Source organism: Chelonoidis abingdonii, chromosome 5 (genome assembly GCF_003597395.2).
Source record: "Chelonoidis abingdonii isolate Lonesome George chromosome 5, CheloAbing_2.0, whole genome shotgun sequence".
NCBI classification, from domain to species: Eukaryota; Metazoa; Chordata; order Testudines; family Testudinidae; genus Chelonoidis; species Chelonoidis abingdonii.
Window position 1 is genome coordinate 142,878,667 of NC_133773.1, and position 19,868 is coordinate 142,898,534.

Below are 19,868 nucleotides of genomic sequence, written 5' to 3' on the forward strand. Positions count from 1 at the left end.
TGAAAACCTTGTGTGTCCTGTAGAGCTTTTGATTGCAACATGTTCTGGAATGGGATAACGTTTCAGTATTTCTGTATTCTGTGACAGTGTATCATGATGTGACCAAACACGCTGTATAGTAAAAGGCTGTTAAAAGCCTACCAATAATAAGGTTGTATCAAGTGTCTCTATATATTATTACAGAAAATGAAGGATTACAGAAGGGTATGTGTAGATATTTTTTCTATTTGTAATGATTCAAACTTTTTTTCAACCCGTCTCCCTTTTTTCTTTTTAGTCTTACTGTTCTGACCCAAATCTGGTATTAGACTTGAAGAACCTCATAGTTCTGTTTGCAGATACACTCCAGGTATGTGACTGTCAGATGCTGATGTACATCTGTAGTGCTCGTGAAAGGTGTCCGCCCTTTAAACCGGTTGATGGGCACTGCTTCACCATGTCATGTCTGTTTCTTTATTTTGTGGTGTATGAATTCAGGGATCAGACTGATAGCCCAGGAGGCAGACACACTGTTTGCACAGGGCAGTTAATCTGTGGGCAGTGGCCCACGCTGCCTTACCCACGTGATTGGTCCACTTGGACCCAGAGAGACCACCTCTAGGGTTCAGAGTAGGCCCTTGGCCTTTCTGATGAGACTCACATTCAACTCCCTTGTAGGCACAGAGTTTTTTGGGATGTCCACACCTGTCCTTTAGGAGCCAGGCCTGTGAAAAAGCCAATAACATTCAACCATTACTGATCTAGTCTGGATTTGAATGGACTGCCTGGTGTTTAGTAGACAGGTACTAAATCCCTGAGCCATGCAGTGCTCGTATCAGATTAAATTTCATGACTGTCATGGAAGTGTAGAATTGACTCCTTTTTCGGTATATCCCAGTGTTAGCATTTCTTATTGAATGAAGGTGCTTGCGTTTCTCAATGCAGGGGTATGGCTTCCCTGTAAACCAGCTGTTTGACATGCTACTGGAAATCAGAGACCAATATAGTGAGACTCTGCTAAAGAAATGGTCAGGAGTTTTCAGGTAAGAAGCTTTTAATACACGGTGGCAAGACTTTACTTGCACAGATTTTATGTAGAGGTTAAAATGTTTTTTTGTTTGTTTTTTAATTTTTATTTAAAGGGACACTAACAGCATGCTTATGTCTAAAATTCAGCCCGTGTTAAAGTTTCTATAACTTGGTATAGCCTATCCACCTTGGGAGAGGGAGAGGAAGTAGCAACATAGCTGTAAACAAAGCTGGGCAGCCAACCTTGGCTGGAGGAGGGTTTGGAGCAGGACACAGGCTGAGACCAGGGCTGAGGCATGGCAGAGGCTGGAGCAGGAGCAGTCTGTCAGAACTAACTACTACCAGGGAGCATTCCCAGCAAGGTAGTGATGTTGAGGAAACTGGAGTGGCTGCTTTCATATGGAGCCTATATACCTGCCTTGGGGTTACCTGGTCAGATTTTCACTTGTGGATTGACTGGGCCCTTAGGCCTTGCAGGTAATTGTCTCAAGTGACTCGTCAGGCTCAAAACACTCAGGCTCAGGGATGACTCATCAAGCTCGGAACGTTCATCAGAGTACCTTCCAACCTCCCTCTCGATCCCTAAAAAAGATGCCTACCGGGCATGCTCAGGCCTGGTTTATTGGCATGTGACTGAGGGACTTCTCGAAGTAGGGCAGTTGCATGTATGTTATTGGCCAGCTCCCAGGAGCAGTCAGCTGGACCATAATCCTTCCAATCAACAAAGTAAGTGATATTCCCTCGGTGAACTTTGGAGTCCAAGATCTTCACAAGTTACTCCTCATGTCCCTGGACCATATTGGATGGAGAAGCAATTGAACTCTTCTGGGAAAGGTGTTGTCACTATGCTTTTTCAGCCAGGAGATGTAGAATACCAGGTGTCTTTTCATATTTTGGGGCAATTGGAGTTCAAAGAGTACAGGTTTGATCTGCTGGATGACCCACAGTGGGCCAAGGTATCAGTAATCCACTTCTCGTGAAGGAGGAGAGCCATACTTCATCCCCAACCGTGATTGAGGGGTTGCCTGCCTACAGAGGTCAGTATCATGTTTGTAATCCTTTCTGGCTGATTCTAGGTGGGCTTTCAACTTCTCCTGGATGCAGTGCAAGTGTTTAACTAGGTTGGAGACTGCGTGACTTGTGGCATGGATGGATAAAATGGTTGGTGGAAACCATAGTTGGTGTAAAAATGACTCTGGTGGGTTGATCTGTGGTCGGAGTTGTTGAAAGCGAATTCAGCAAAAGGAAGAAGCAAAACCCAGTCATTCTGGTGGTAACTGATAAAGCAGTGGTGGTATTGTTCAAGTATTTGGTTCACTCATTCCAACTGTCCATTGGTCTGGGAGTGATAAACCAAGGAGACATGCTAATCCACATCCAGGAGCTCAAACAGCTCACCAGACATGTGAAATGAACTTCAGTCTTCGATCAGATGTAAAGTTACATGGTAGACAATGGAGTTTACAGATATGGTTGTAAAACAGTTGGGATGTTACGTCTGCAGTGAGAATTTGAAGGTATGGCACAAAATGTGACTTTTTATAAGCAGGTTGCCAATGACCAACACAGTTGTGTGGCTCTGGGAATTGGGAAGATCAGTGAATAAAATTCTTAGATATGGAAGAGCGGGGTTGAAATGGAGTTGGCAGGGCAATAGCGTGCCCAGGGGTTTGCCCCAGGGAGTCTTTTGTTTTAGCACATATGTCAGAGGAGCTGATGATGTAGGGCTCGATGAGCAAATGCAGTTTTGGCCACAGAAATTTCAAGACACCAGCCTCATTATTTTCCAGTGACTGAAGTTGCCAGTTGGGGTGCATCCCGACATAGCCAGAGTATTGCTAGGCATGGCTGATCTTCAGGGATATACATCCAGACTTTATACAAGAGGATCCCTTTGTTGACTGAGAATTTAGAGTCAGAAGCTAGGCCTGTATCAGTCAACATAAGTTTTGCCACAAATGGATTGGAGGGATAGAAGGGACCTCATGAGAGACAGCAAACTGTTATTGCAAAATTGGCAAAATGGCAGGGTTTCAAGATAGTGGCAGATTCTGGATCCCCATCTCCTTTTTCCCAGTACGGCCTCGTATGAAACCGTGCATTGGGTTTATCATTCCTGGCACCCAGGTGATAGGTCAGGGTGAAGTAGAACCAGGAAGAAAAGGGAATGGGGAACGAGTGGATCTGATGTTGATTGAGAGCTTTGACAGTTCACAGGAATTCTAGATTTTTGAGATTATACATACCTAGGCTGGGAAACATCCTCCTTCCAGATGATGGTGCCATTCTTCAAAAGCCAGCTGTTCTTTATCACTGATCTGATCGCTGGGGGGAGGGATAGCTCAGTGGTTTGAGCATTAGCCTGTTAAACCCACATTTGTGAGTTCAGTCCTTGAGGGGGTCATTTAGGGATCTGGGGCAAAAATCTGTCTGGGGTTTGCTCCTGCTTTGAGCAGGGGGTTGGACTAGATGACTTCCTGAGGTCCCTTCCAACCCTGACATTCTATGATTCTTATAGTTTTGATCCATGGGCATCAATTTCTGGAAATAAAATACACAAGAAAGCAGCACATCCTGGGGCCCATGCCATTGTGGCAGAACTACCCTGATTGCATAATTGGAGGCATCTACTTCAACATCAGAGGGTTTTGCCAGGTTTGGATGTAGAAAAATGTATGCTGATGTACACCCTTCCTTTAATTGATCAAAGGCAGACTGGGCTTCCATTGTCCAAGCAAATATAGTATTTTTCTGGAGCAGTTGAGTAATTGGAGTCACCACCTTCAAAAACCCCTTGATGAATCTCCAGTAGAAGTTGGCAAACCCTAGGAAACACTAGATGTCATGGACATTTCTTGAGGCTGCTCAATCCATGATCATGGTGTCATGGAGCCACAGGATCAGTGCTACGCCCTTAGCTTTGGAACAGTCTCTAGGAAGAATCCATTCAGTGTTCCATACCCCCTTGAGGTCTCACTCTTCCTCCAGGGTTAGCCACGCTGTTTCACTGCCTCTGTAGACTGGACCTTTGGGCTTTCAGCATTCCTGCTTCACACTGGTGAGCTCTGTTCAGTGAGTCCTGCTGAGATAGAGTCCTGGTAGAGACTTGTACGCTCTTCAGAGGTTAATGCACCTCAGCAAGCACTGTCAACGCAAGAGGGCTTATTAGTCAATTGAAACAGTGCTTGGAAAGTCCTGAGGTCAGCATAGAGAAATGAAGATCAAAGCGTAGGCTATTTTGGTTAGCTCTTAGCCCAGCCAAGCTGTAGTGTTCAAGCTCTGTGGGTCTCTGTTTGACCACCTTGGTCAGTTCCCACTTGAAAGCCCCAACTCCTTCCAGCAGCTAGCTCTTTATTCTCCTTAAACCTTTCCAGTCCTTTGTTCTCTAGCTGGGGGCTTATGCTCAGCTTCCCTGAGGAGAGTGAGGGAAATCAATATCCCTCCAGGTTGTCAGTTGCTAGGTGTCAATGTCCTAGTGATTGGATTTGCCATTGTCTTCTCAGATGCTCCATTCATATACGGACTAAGGCATAGAAAGCTAGACAACATTCATACCTATGTCTCTTAACCTGCTCTGATAGCAAACAGCCCTTGTCCACCCACTGGGTAACAATGCAGCATATAGCGGAAACTGAGGAACACACAGCATTCATAAAAATATTACAGAAAATTCCCACTTCATCACAACTGGACAGTCTTTGAGGATCCATATCTATTCTGTTGAGGGAAGTGGTATGTAGCCTAAGAAGTCAACAGAATGGTGGTCAAACTCAGTTCTCAGGTTTCCCTTACAGGCTGTTTGCTCAGAGGTGCACAAGTACCAGGAGAATATGATGATCATGGAGGTTTAGTTTTTCTGAGAAGATGTCATCCAGGTAGATCACCACAAATTGATCTTACAACACTTCTAAAAATGTCGTTGACAAAGTGCTGGAACATGACTGGGGCACTGGAGAGATGGAAAGGCAAAACTAGGTACTCAAAATGGCCATAAGGTGTGAAATGCAATTTTCCATTTGTTGCCCTCGTGAATGGGGACTAGATTGCAAGTGGCATGAAGTCAAGCTTGGTAAATGCCCTCAACAGAATCGACCCTTTTCAACAACACATTATTCAGAGGCAAGGGTACCTTGTTCTTGATCGTGATTCTGTTCAGTGCAGATAGTCTACACAAAGACACAAGGAGCTGTCTTTGGTTTTAAATGAACAAAACAGAGGCTCCAGCAGGAGGCATGGAAGGACAAATTGTGTGTTTTTTGCTAGATTCTCATCCAGGTATTCTCATAAGGCCCTGAGTTCTGGTTCCAGTAAGGGTAAAATCCATCCAGACGGAATCCTTACCCCGGCTAGGTCACAGTCTGTGCAGGGTAAGATGTCACCATTTCTTTTGTAAAATACATCAGTAAAATCTTGGTATTTTGTTTCCTTCTAGCTGTTGAACACAGAAGGCCGTGGCCTTCTCCATGCCCCTTTTTCTTTTCTGGGCGCCCAACTTGACTAGGCACAGTTGCTGGCAGTAGCTTGACTTGAATCATATCTTTTGTGTCTTGCAAGAGGTCTTTGGATCATGCACTGAGAGCCAGGGAATGCAGAGCACGATGGAAAAGTGCGGTGAGATGATTAAATTGAACTGCAGAATTTCCATATGGTTTTGGATTTTGAGCTGGAGGAGTGCGGTTTGATGAGTGACTGGACCTGAGAATGGTGTGCTACCATTAGTTGACTCCACTCGGTCTGAGGTGGTACTGCCACACTGGGATTCTTCCACACTGGCCAAACCTGCATCCATAAAGTTACTAGAAGCCCTGGAATTCACTAGCATGAGCTGGGTGCAGCTCACCTCAGGTGTAGTCAGGATACAGAGACAGCGCAAGACCTGCAGATGTGGAAAGTGGTAGTTTGCGGGTGCCAAGATATGTGATGGCAGAAGAGAGGGCTTGTGTGGAGAACTCAATTCCATGGTTATGTGCTGCTGTGACCCCTCTAATGGTGCTGGATTTGGTCATTTCCCAGATTTGTCAAGGGCCTGGATTTATGGGGGAGGGGAAGGACTCAGTGGCAAAGGAGCTTTGTCCACCACAGTATAGGCAAAGGCTGTTTCACCCATGAAGTCCCTTCATGTTGCATGGGTCTTCATAGGCTCTAGCTTTGGAGCAGTCCATGAGGATGGCCACAATGGAGCAGGGCTTGGCTGAGGTTACAGGCATGTCTTTTTTTTTTTTTCTTGGAGTCACTCAGATGATTCTTGACCCAATGCAAAATTCAATATGAGTTCAGAATAGTGGGGGCTTGACCTAGGCCAGTTCATCTTTTACATCATCATTCAGACCTTGGCAGAAATGGTAGATCTGGCCTGCCTTGTTCCTTGACGTATCGGCAACCAGACACTGAAGGTAGGCGGCATATGGCAGGACAGGCCAATGGTCTTGTTTGAGAAAGGCCTTGTTTGCTTCAGCTATACAAGTGCTATTCGGATCATCAGATGGGATCGAAAGGGTATGAGATTAATTCATTGAAATCAGTAAGGACCAGGGTTGCCTGTTCCAGAAGTGGTGAGGCCCATTCTAGGGCTTCACTGATCAATAAACTAAGAAGACCCATCTTGGTCTGGTCATCAGGATACATTGCAGGACACATCCAGAACAAAAAGCAGCATTTAATAAAACCACAGAACTTCTGGCAGCTGCCATCAAATCTTTCTGGCAGTGGAACCTTTGGGCTATGTTCCAGAGGGACTGTTGCCGGCAGTACTGGATCTGTTGGGATTTGGGAGCAGAGGAAATTGTTCTCCTGTTGCATCTGGGCAAGCTGACCCCAAAGGTTGTGGACCAACTGCTGGGGGTGTTCCATTTCAGTGACCAGAGATGAGCACTTTGGGGAGAAGTCTGCTCAAATGGTCAGCACAGTTGGGCAACCTGCCATGGCTTGAGCAGGAATAGATGATGGTTGGAGCAGGAGTGGAGATAGGCACAGGTTGAAGCAGAGGCAGGAACAGGCTGGCATAGGAGCAGTCTGTCAGAACTACCAACAAAGTAGAGACTGCTTTCATTAGGAGCCTATATACCTGCGTGATGATCACCTGGTTAGACTCTTGCTTGTGGTTTGGTTGGGCCTTGCAAATAATTATCTCAAATGACTCCTCAGCCTCAGAGCTCTCATCACAAGTGATATCCATGTGATGCATTCACTTTTGCTACTTCTTTGACCACCTAAAATACAAGGTATGTCTTCATTGCAGAGTTAACTTGGATGATTGGCATTCAGGCCTGAACACTGGGATAGTCTAAGCTGGGTGTGAGCCAGCCACACTTCAAAGCCAGACCTGAGCTGCTGTGTCTTCACTAGTGCTGCACTCACCTCTGTGATGTCAGGACTTCTGGAGGCACATCCCCCAGTTCTTTGTGCTGCAGTGAGCTGAGCTGCACTATGGCCTTTTTGTCAGTGAATTCTGGGAAAAGATATCTGTCCTTCCTGGCTCGTAGGGGGCATTGTGGGAAGGCATTGGAGGATCATCAGCGCTCAAATGATTTACCTGCGTCCTCACTGTAAAGTGGGCAGGTTACTCACCCAAGTGAAAACCCCAGATGACCCAGACTGAAAGCACTACTAATTCGGATCAGAGGTCTTTGTGTAGGGAAAGGATTGGGGTTAGAGGCAACCCCTGGGTAAGAGCAGCACTCCTAGCCATTTTAGTTTAGAGCCACATGTCCCCTATTTCTCATCTTGAAACGCTCTGTGCTGCTGTAATTCATTCTGCTAGGCCTATGTGAATGCCAGTAACCTTTGATATTGGCTGTTCTGCTCGGCTTCTGGACAGATGTGCTCCTGGTGGTAACTATTTCTCTGCGCAAGAAAGGTTACTGTAACTGTTCTCTTATTTTACAGAAATATACTTGATTCAGATAATTACAGTCCCATACCCGTAGCTAATGAAGAACTTTATAAGAAGATAATAGGACAGTTCCCATTCCAGGATCCAGAGCTGGAAAAGGTAAGGAAGCCTCTCAAAGGGGACCCTGTTGGGATACCATTAAGAAACTAGTTCCTACCAACACCAAAGATTATTAAAATGGAAATAATTTTAAAAAAATCATGCGTACTTTTCATGGTTTACATTTTCTGTGCTCAGAGGAAGAGAGCAGACTTGTCCGTATCTAGTCAATTTCACATTTGGATCAGCACAGTTCTGCAATGCTTGCAATACATGGGAATTTTTTTTTATAGTCTGTTTCCATTGGAACTTCATTTTGATTTTATGGAAGTGTTTCTATTGGTTTATTTTAATTTCTGCAGAATTTTAAAATATAATACCACCTTCGGTTTTGTAAAAGCTTGGGCTTCCCAAAACTCTATAAAAGTAGGGCCAAATTTGACCTGAACAGTGTCACAGTGTCCCTTTAAACGATGCTTGGCTTGCGCTCAGCCTCTGGCAAGTGTATGCTGCCGGCCTGGTGAGTGTAATTACAAACTGGGTTGTGGGGGGAAGGAGTTCAATCCAAGTTAGGTGTTTGGGCATTAATTACCCCCCTTCCCATTCCGCATCTGTCTGGCATCTAGTTTCTTCACCATTATACTCTGGACCCTTGGGCCCTGTCTAGGCTATGGTTGAAGCCAAGCTAGTAAGAGGCTGATTTGAGGGACATGATCTCTGCTTCCTCCCTGCTAGAGGTGTTGTAAGCCAGTGCCTACCTTAGCAGAAACAGTAAGAGGTGACAGAGAACAAACTGTCTTGTGCTGTGCATGCTGGTAAATCAACATTGAGGAGTCTTCCAGTATTTTCTTTTTATGAATAAGGGAACTGGTGATGGGTACGGGTGGGATGTTCCTCTGACTATTCGCTTCTAGCTGCAGATTTCTCTCCAGGCCCAGTACAGTGCCATTTGTGAGTGATTATCTGGTTCTTCACTTGGCTGAAACGGTTGTATAACATGCAGTAAATGCTGGCTTGTTGTTTCATTGCATAACCCGGCCGAATATTAGAATTAATTTTGAAAGCATGGAACTGGAAAGCAGCTACCACACTCTAGGTTTTGCTGGGCGTGGTTCTTTTCCCTGTTAAATTTCTGCTTTTGTCCTTATTTTAATTCTTTCCTGTATTTTACAGCAACCGTTTCCAAAGAAGTTCCCCTTTTCTGAGTTTGTGCCTAAGGTTTACAATCAGATTAAAGAATTCATCTATGCCTGTCTAAAGTTCTCAGAAGATCTTCACCTGAGGTACAGTATGAGATACTGATGATTGTTCATGTAAATATGATAACTTTGCAATTTATATAGCTTCTTTCACTACAGGATGTCAAAGCACTTTATAAACATTCATTTTCTCCTTAATTCTCCATGCCAGTACAAATATTTGGGGTAGTCCCTTCTTGCCAGAGGACTGAGATGGTGCACTCCTTTTTAGTCGTGTGATATCCCATGCATATAAGGGGCTTGCCAGCTCTTGAAGAACAGCTGTGGCTGTTTCCATCTGGTGGAGCACACAGAATTTTGCCAGCTGCATAAAAAGTCAGATTTTTTTGGTAATGGCTGGTAGGACTTCATAGTGTGGGCATAGCATGGCAGTCTCACATAGGGCTTCCTGGAATGCTTCCAGAGAAGGTTCTAGAACAGTTGTTGTCAAGTGCTAACCGTTAGGAGATCCTCCTTCCGAGATTACTACAGTGGTAGGCAGTGTAGGCAGTAGGTGGCCTCCAATGGGTCTCTTCCCCTGCTCCAGGAACTCAAGGATAAGCTAAGCGCCACCCCTCTGGGTCCACATACTGTTCTTGGGCCCAAGGTCATGTCACAACACAAGGACCTACCTCCTGAAATCTCTGCCTTCCCAAGGCTCTCACTTACCCTCCTCCAGGGGACACCCTCCCATACCTACTGAGTTCACCAACTAGCTTCCTCCTCCAATGACTCGTTTCCCTTATTTTTGTTTTCACCACTCATGCGCCATGCGCTCCAAAGAAGCTTATGGTGACAAGCTCTGTGGTATCAAAACCAGAAATGTGTGTCACCATCTTGGTCCAGCAGCATGGGTGCACAATTCAAGAATAGCAGCAAGTCCTCCACCCCCTTTCCCATCCATCAGCGTCACTTAATGCCCTCTCCTTAATACCAGTTTATGTCCATGCTCAACCGTTCCTCTTCCCTTAATTAAGTTGTACATCCAGCAGCCTCTCCTCCCCTCCCATTTCCAGTTTGGAAAAGGTACCTGCCAATACATCCACTCAGCAAAGAGAGTCTGCTCTAAAGCGTGCCTCGGAAACATCAGGTATCACTCTCCAGGCACCTAGCTACTAAACCTGTTCGGCTAGGGCAGTGCTTGTGTAGACAGCCATCATGGAGACTGAGTCCAGGACTCCAAAGCTAGAAGCTTGGGTCTCTATCACGTGAGCTAACGGAGAAATTTCTCTAGCTGGTAACTGGAATTAACTCCTAGGAATTACATGAAGCCCTATTAGAGAAGAACTTTTAGCATTTCACCTGGCTTTGGTGAGCCAACAAGCACCTTATACATAGTGTCTGACATCACCAAAAAGATGCAAAATTCTCCACCTTCTGGAGGGAGGAGCTATACCCAAGAGTCTAGATTTGCAGAAAGTTCTCAGTGAATGAAAAGAAAAAAAAAAAAATCAAATAGGAGAAGTTTCCCATTCAAGCCTCCCAGCACCCCAGTGAGGAAAGTAAGTAGTATTTATGCCAATTCTAAACTAAGCCCAGAGTGATCAAGAAACTTGCCTACGGTCACAAAATGTTGCAGTTCCAGAGCCAGGAATAAAACTCAGGAGTTCCACTCCATAGTTCTCTGATCTAACTACGGGATCACATGCACTCTAAGCTGAATACTCAGATGCCTTCAGAACATGTTTTCCGTGAGCTCTGTGGTTTTGGAAGGCTTGACTTCTCCCAAACAAGTTGTCTCAGTTTTTTTCCATGGGATTTTATAAATAAACAAATGAAATTTGAATCTATTTTTTAAGTATCCTACAAAATTTCTTTGTTTACTATCCTCCCTCCCTGCCCAGGTGCCTTGATGCTATTTACACAAGTGTTTTTGTGTCTGTGGAAGCCTGGAGAACAATTATACAACCTAGTAATTATAAGTTGGGCCATGCTTACGCACAGTAATATATTTAACTTGCAGAAGGTGCATAAATAAATGGTGAATTCTCACTGGAAGGGCAAGAAAGGGTTCCTTCTTCCCTAATGCCTGTGTACAGTATACAGGTAGCTAGGTGTTGTGCAGTATGTGGATGTTCCCGATCCTTTGCCACTTCAAGTCCTGGGCACTGCTGGAGGCTGGATATCACACCAATAGCCCAATCTTCTACAACAGTGCTATTGGGGATGCCTGCAGGCTAAGCTTTTCCAGAGTCTGGAGAATGCTCTATAGGGATGGAATAGCTGTCTTGTTTGGTCTGGGCTTCAGTTCCTAGAGAAGTCACCATTCTCTCTGTGTCCTGCTATGGAAGCTCAGATCCAGTGTCTGCCTTCTCACTGTCAGTCCCAGAGTTTAATCATCTCATGGCAGAATGCTGTTATTGGTGGGCCTGACAGGTGTTAACCCATGGGTTGCCATTAAATATTTAGGCTTCTGAAGCTAGCTTGCCCTCTGCTCTTTTTGCAAAATGGTCCTGTTTCACAGAGCTATCAGATTCATTTAACTCCTCCAGTGGTGCTTGCCTTGGAGGAGTGCAGCTAAGTGCTTTGTGCTCTTAACCATTACTGAAATGATTAGGTTTGTCAGAGAATGGAAGAAAAGTGTTCTCCTGGGTACCACCTCAGGGGCTCCCCATGGACAAGTTATTAAAATTCCTTTCAACTTAGGAGATTTCATCCTTTTTTTGAGGAGTGCTTTTGGGCAAGGGGAAAGGAGTGGAGCTGGTGTGTTTTTCCATCCAAACATAGTGAATATTTCTCTGAAAACTCCTACTGACACTTTCTTCATTTCACTCTGACAGTTTGAATGAGTTTTTATTAGGAAGTTTGGCTGCAAAGCCAGCAGCAAGTTTTCTTTCTTTCTCTTTCTTTTTCTTCCTCGGTTGTCATTTACTTTGCACCCTGGAGTGATTGGGGTCAGGCTGTCAATCACAGCAGGCATGAAGGTCATGGCTACTGTTATGGGATATGGGACATCAGCTATCATTAACATAGACAGTTCTCTTAAGTACTCTGTAGTCTTTTCCTGAAGAATAAACCCTGCAGCAGAAAACATATCATATTTTTAATTATTATTCTAAGCCAACTCCTTGTATTTTTTGGACAGAAATAATCTCCTTTTATAATGAGGTGATTATGAAAGATGTTTAAAATATTTAAAGACCTGTCTTATTTTTAACAGCTTTCGCGGGTGTGCACACTTTTTGTTTTGCTTTATTATTTCAATTTAAAACTTTGTTTTAAAATATTTCTTCATTGGGATAAGCCTGAGGCATATTTTAGAGATTCTTCTCTAGAAAGTTGTCTTAAACACTTCCACTGGTTTAAAAGATGTCACCAATTCTATTGGAATTTCCCATTTTAAAGATATTCCTTATCTTTGGAACTAACAGAATTTTTGAGACAGGTGGAAACCTTTAAATGTGTCAAAGGGTTGTCTAACAGGACTCTGATTGTACAAACATAGGACCCAATCTCTGCAGACATGTAGGGGCAATTTTTAAAGTGCCCAAGTGATTTAGGAGCACAAATCACGTTGCTGTCATGGGGCTTGAGCTTCTAAATCACATAGGGCTTGTCTACTGTCCAAGTCAATATAAGTTATGTCATTCAGGGGTGTGAAAAAACCATCTCCCTGAGCAACATAACTTACATCGACTTAAATCAGTGTCTACACTGCGCTATGTTGGCAGGAGACGCTCTCCTTGACATGGCTTCCGCCTCTCATTGACGTGCAATAATTACCTCAACAAGAGAACACTCTCCCATAGATTGAATGTGTCTTCACCAGACATGCTAAATCAGCATTACTGCATCAGCAGTACCAATTTAGCACAGTAGTGACAACAAGCCCCTAGTCTCTTTTGAAAATCCCATTCTTAAGCAGCGGTGTAACTTTACTCACATGTGTAACCCCACTGAAATCAATGTTACTCATGTGCTGAAGTGCTTGTAGGATCTAACCTATATGGAGAACAATACGAGAAATAATCCATTTTATACTATTGAATATAGCCAAGGAGTCCATCATATTATTTCAGTCTATAAGTCTGTTTCCAAGTACATTTTTAATACGTGAACACATCACACTGTAGGAAAAGGGAGAAAAAGAGCACAGATACCACCATGGTGGGCACTAATATAAAAGCCTAAGATGTTCTGTAGCTGGAACTCCACTGAGACCAAACTTAAAAAAAACACCAAAAAAAACCCCTAAAACACCAGTATATAAATATTACAAATACAGAGACCTTGCCCTGAGGAGTTTAGATATAAAGAAAAAGGAGGCAAATTTTCCATTCCCGGTGATTCGAACAGTTGTCTCGTTCCTAGATAAGTAGGGCTGGGCATTGCTGGTCAGGAGGGAATCCTGTTGGTGGGGCAGTATGGAAAATCCTGTACTGCTGCCTTTCTGCTTACTGTCTGTGCCTGGATTTACTTGCTCTGGGGATAAACAGAGGCCTCCAGGGTTATCAGCACAGCAACTTTCACCACCACTGGAATGGCTCAGAAATAAAAGGAAAATATGCTGAATGTCCCTATTAGCCAGGGTCACTGAGCACTTACCCACCCTAAAAATGAAGGGGGTGTGGGGTGTGTGTGTAAAGTCCTTCATTTTGATGTCTCCAGATGCTGTTCTGCAACTGAGCCACTCTGAGATACCACTGTGGTAGGTGCAGTGTAAGAGCCTGAGTAGAATAGAAACCCAACTTGAATGTAGAGTTTACCCACAAGAAAGTCATGTAAATGGATCTTGTATAGCATGTGGAATATTTGAATAGTGTTGTTACTAATAATCGAATCTTATTTCTGTGGGGTTCAAAACCAAACTTCCAGCAGCCTTATCCAAAATATAACGAAAACTGAAGAATTTAAACAGGCAATGTTGCCAGCTATCTGAATGACCATTAAAGAGAGTTTGGAAATGGTACCATATTCCATACTAACAACCCATCACTTACCTTATTTGTGTCACAAATTGATGTATTCTTGCATCAAAGTAGGAACTGGAGCCAGACAGCATAATATTAGGGGACCGAAAAAGAGAGAGCGGCTAGTTTTGAAATGCTTTGAAGATGTAAAGCACGTGTAAGTGCTAAGCATTGGTATTGAGAATTAGCTGTTTATATACTAAAGGCTTTTGTTGAAATGTCGTTGCTGGCTTTAACGGTGATGTTAGTGATGATACTAAACCATCAATTTTCAAAGCATTTTGTCCTATTCCAGCTAGCTTGAGAAAAGTGATGCAACAACCCTCGTGCAGAAAGTATCGTCCGTGCCAAAGCATTGTGAATATGCTGCTAGGATCATAGACTCAAAGATCCCAGCGCCAGAAGGGACCCTTGTGATCCTCTATTCCAGGGGTAGGCAACCTATGGCATGGGTGCCGAAGGCGGCACGTGAGCTGATTTTCAGTGGCACTCACACTGCGCAGGTCCTGGTCACTTGTCCGGGGGGCTATACATTTTAATTTAGTTTTTAAATGAAGCTTCTTAAACATTTTAAAAACCTTATTTACTTTTCATACAACAATAGTTTAGTTATATATTATAGACATATAGAAAGAGACCTTCTAAAAACATTAACATGTATTAGTGGCACACGAAAACTTAAATTAGAGTGAATAAATGAAGACTCGGCACACCACCTCTGAAAGGTTGCCGACCCCTGCTTTAATCTGACCTCCTGCATAATGGGCCAGATAACTTCCTCAAAATATTTTTTGAACAGAGCATATCTTTATAAAAAACATCCAGTTTTGATTTAAAAATTGCCATTGCTGAAGAATGCACCAGACCCTTGATAAATTGTTCCATTGATTAATTACCTTCACTGTTAAAAAATTGTGCCTTATTTCCAGTTTCCATTTGTCTAGCTTCAAACTCCAGTGACTGGATCTTGTTAAACTTTTTTGTTAGATTGAAAAGGCCATTATCAAATATTAGTTCCCCTTGTAGGTACTTACAGAAAATGATCAAGTCGCCCCTTAACCTTCTCTTGGTTATATTCAAGGATCTCGGTCTATTAGCTTATCACTATAAAGTGTTATCTAATCCTTTAATCATTCTCATTCCTCTTCTCTGAATCTTCTCCAGTTGATCAAAATCCTTTTGGGACATATACGCATAAAGGCCATGATCAAATTGCTGGACCCCTAAACCCTGATGGCAAGGCCATGTTTTAACTAAATAAGGAACTTTCGTATAGTGCACAGCTTACATGTTGGCTAAGTTGTTTAAATAATAAAGTATAATTAATTTCAAAAAGGGCTTTTTCCCATCCTCCCTTTTTCTAGCTAAAACTCCTAAAACAGCAAAACGGACAGTGTTCAAAGTAAACAGAAAACTCACTGTCATCCAAATTTGTTACAGTTGTTACTCTGGCAAAATAGTCTCATGTCAATACAGTCTCCACTGATCACAGTCCTACAGAATGGCCTCCATGCAGGTTTCCCGAAGACATCTGCTGTGCAATGCAACAAGAACAGAGGTGTGGGAAGTTTGCTCTCCTGCCTGCATGCAAGTTGAGCAGCTCATGTCGAGTCATAACATGGTCCCTGGTTTACAGGGATTCAGCCATGTGACTCTAATGGGAGCTCATGGGCAAGAAGCCCTCTCTAAAATTTCATTTCTACCAGCTTGCCACCCACCACTACTCTCAGCTTCCATTCAGTGATTGAAAAATAGGAGAAATGAACGCTGGAACCAACAAGAAGCTGCCTAACTTCAGCGATCCAAATGAGATGGTTTTTGTGGCACCCTCAGCCCTTCAGGCTGTACGTGCTACTCTCTTATCAATGTGGTTTTTCACCTCTCCCCCTGCAATCTCTGCAAGCCCTTCTCCACGTGTCGGGTCCCTCCTGGTCTGCTCTGACACTGATGATCAGCTGTGCTGTGTTAACAGGATGGGCAGGGATGATGTCCCTAGCTTCTGTTTGCCAGAGACTGGGAATGGGTGACGGGATGGATCACTTGATCATTCCCTGTTCTGTTCATTCCCTTGGGGGCACCTGGCACTGGCCACTGTCAGAAGACAGGATACAGGGCTAGATGGACCTTGCTCTGACCCAGTGTGCCCGTTCTTATTAACATGGGACATCATGATAGAGAAAGCTGGTCATCCTCTGTACCAACAGTTAGCTTTATATTATGTAGTGCAGTGGCTTTATTTAATCCCTTTGCTTTTACCAGTTGTGAATTTTCCCTGGGGTGGCTCATATTATGATTGCTATATTTAATCTTTATATTGTGTGGTGTACGGAACCACAAGTAGCTTTGGATGGGAGGAGATGGGGAGCACTTTATAAATAAAATGTACGTCCGTGATGGTGGATCCAACCACACTACAGAGAATCAGAGATAGAGATGGACCTGAAGCAAGAAGTTGGTGTCCGGATCCAAATGTCCATAGGGTTTTGGTTCTGTCCCGTCTCTTTATACAAATCAAATAAGGCTAGAAGGAGTTGAGGAATCAGAGGGAGTGCAGCAGGCAGGGACACGTGGTGAGGCTTCAGCTAGTAATGTGTAGTTTAAAATGGAACTTAGCAACTGTCAACAAGAGTCAAATCCTGTAAGGTACTGACTGTTCTGTGCTCCCATAGAAGTCAGTAGCAGATAAAGGTGCTTAGCACCTGGCAGTATCAGTGCCCGAAAGAGCAGATCCTAATCTGCATTAATCAGAAGAGATGTAACGGTTACCGGTGCAGAAGAGATCAACCTGCAGTGACAAGGCAGTCTGTTGGTGGGTACAGGTATTGGAGAGTGGCTACTGTGAGCATAGGTACTTACGCTAGCTTTCTTTCCTCCTTGGGGAAGATAAATAAGAACAGAGTCTCCTTTATCCCACTGAAATAAGAGCAGCTGTGCACAAAAATTACATCACTTGGATTGGGAGTTCTGGGATGGGAAGAGGCCTGCTGGCCCCATTAGCTTCTGCTGCCAGCACAGGTTTCAGTGAGCTGACATGCTGGATAGCAGAGTACAGAGCAAGGCTACCTAGCGCACAAGTGGACAGAGATAACTTGAAGGCTTTCTTTTGTTTACCATGTCATTTTCTCCTTTGTAATCTCTCCATTTGTCAGGTTAAACAGGGTAAGAAGCCAAAGGTCACAGGGTTGGTTTACCAGGAGCCCTAAAGTTATTAATGTTTCTGAACCTTCCAGTTTGAGATTTTCTTCACCAGCAGCTGCCTGTCATCCTGCTCTCTGAGATAAAGGCCATGTGGTTTCAGGCCTAATGTGATGCCGATGATAGATCAAAGGAGCCAACATTTCAGTCACTTTCCAAAACCTACTTCAAAAAGAAAAGATTATACCTAACTGGAGTGTGGGGGGAGGGAGGGAGAACAGGACTTTGGGGAGAGAAGGAGGAAGCTTCCCAGCAGCAGTTCAAGTGACCTGCAAAGTGGGGATATTTTTTAATAGCCTGCATATCCCTCTAGTATACTGAAAACACCCATTTAAAAATAAAGCCCAAAGCATTCTGACACCATTAAAGTGAACGGACTTTGTCAATGTTATGAGTTATAATGGGGTTGTATTAATTATAAGTGGGTTTAGTTCAGGAAAAATATATGGGCCAGATTTTTCAAGGTAAGCATTGTGTGTGTGCATAAAGACCCCTCCAATCAATCCCATTATAGATAATCAGCAAGGTTTGAACAGGGGACCTACAGCACCAAAGACCTCTATCACTTGAACTAAAGGATAGAGAACAGCCAGATAGCAGTAATAGCCTGTTCTCTTCTAGCGGGCCAGCCACTGCAGGTGCGTGCACCATGCACTTTGCCAGTGCATTACATATATACCCTGTTATGCTTGCAAATAAGGTGTGGGGGTGTGTGTAAAAGACCTGACTTGCACAAGCATATCAGATATTAGTACATGTAAGTTTTGGCACACCCAACTCTGTGTATGGGGTTTGTACATGGCCAGCTTTGAAAATTGGGCCCTATCGCTCAGTTTCTTGACCCATTACAAAGTCCATCATTTTAGAAACAAACATGCTTCTGTCCAGCACAGACCTGGCATCGATCACTTTGGTGCAAGTTTAGGTAAAATGCAGATATTGGGAATAATGGAGAACTGCATGCACTGCAAATAAAAGAGCAGATATTGAAAGGCTACTGCAGCATGGAGGCTGGATGTCTTTCTAATGAGTGGGTTAAAGAAATGGAAAGATTTCTGCAGCGCTGTTGGAGCAATGGAGGCAGCACATATTCCCTCTTTGCGCCTTTGTCTATGGGACTGACAGGGCTCAAGAAGACAGTGGAGGGTGGGGATTGTTCGGGATCCCAGCAACCAGCTCTGTTGAGGGTGGGTAGCTGGGTGGAGGGACTCACTCTCCTGGAGTCCTTTTCCCACCATGGCACAATCAACAGCTGTTCTGTCAATTGCTGTCACCTGCTGTGCTTCCTGGCTCTGCAGAGTACACAAAGGATAGATAATATTGCCTCCAGCAATGTTAGCTCTCCACAGCTTCTCCTCAGATCACAGTCTTGGCCAGGGGAAGCATTTCTGCTTAGCCACGGTCTCCCTTTCACCTGCAGCTTTCTCAGTAGGTTTACTCTACCTTGCTTTACTTGGGCATGGAAAGGAAGCATTGACCCCAAGAGGAGGAGAACCAGTTCTAGGGACATTCTCCTAACCACCTGTGGAAATGCACAGTGCTGGCATGTTGTCACTTGTATGACATGATTGCATGAAAAGCAAGGACAATAGAAAACATTCGGGGAAAAAATCTGTTTTTATTTATATTAATACTTATCCAGATATTAAGAAGCTTCACAAAACATACCTATAATATATATATATATATAATATATATATATGCACGCACAGATGCACACACACACACGGCACTATTGAAGGGGTGGGCATTGGTACCAAGGAGTGCTAAGTATCCACTGGGGGTAATCAGCACCTTTGCCAATTAGGTGCTGAAGTGCGAGGATGGTCGGTCCAGGCAAGAGGGTGCCAGGCTGGGATTCAGGAGACTTGAGTTAAATTCCCTGCCTTTTCACAGACTCCTGATGTGACACTGGACAAGTCTCTTAATCGGTGTCTGCCTCACCTGTACAATGGTGATAACAGCACTTCTCTACCTCACAGTGGGTGTTTTGAGGGTAACGATTGTGAGGTGCTCAGATGCTGTGGCGCTGGGGGCGTTGGATTTTCCCCCTGCTTCAAAGCATTGTGCAAATTAATTTTGTGAACTTTGTTTTTCAGCTCCACGGAGGTTGATGACATGATTCGAAAATCAACCAACTTGCTGCTGACTCGAATGCTGAGCAACTGTTTGCAGACTGTTATTAAGAAGAGAAACACAGGGCTGACAGAGGTAAGGAGTTCAGTTCCCCAAGAACAGCTAGTCATGGCAGGAGAATGTGTCCCATCGTCTAATGTTTGTGGTTCCATTCCAGCTTTCTAGGACATGTCTCTAAAAGATAGCAATGGGACATTATCGTAACGTTCGGTTCTTTGAGAAGAATGGGGAGCTGCTTAGCATTGCTGTAATAATTAGTAAGTGCTTTATGCTCCGAGAGGAATTTCTCTGCTGCTTTCTCAGTTGTCATTATCTAACAATTGATGGCCCGTATGCCTTGAATATTTGTAATTCTAGAACACGTTTATATGCTGGCTATTGTATTCCTTGTTATAGGAATGGAAAATGTAAATAAGGTAAAACAAATGACTATTATTTGTATCACTGCCG

The 19,868-nt window shown here is 43.8% G+C and overlaps 1 protein-coding gene across 3 annotated transcripts in view; it reads left to right on the plus strand.

The window, feature by feature from the left end:
* EXOC6B (exocyst complex component 6B) overlaps nt 1-19,868 on the plus strand; it is a 379,256-nt gene that overhangs the window by 196,467 nt on the left and 162,921 nt on the right. For all 3 annotated transcript variants that reach the window (XM_075066684.1, XM_075066685.1, XM_075066686.1), the window contains exons 11-15: nt 278-349; nt 925-1,022; nt 7,894-7,999; nt 9,113-9,222; nt 19,382-19,493. In XM_075066684.1, the coding sequence (XP_074922785.1) occupies nt 278-349; nt 925-1,022; nt 7,894-7,999; nt 9,113-9,222; nt 19,382-19,493 (498 nt within the window). The remainder of the gene's footprint in view (nt 1-277; nt 350-924; nt 1,023-7,893; nt 8,000-9,112; nt 9,223-19,381; nt 19,494-19,868) is intronic.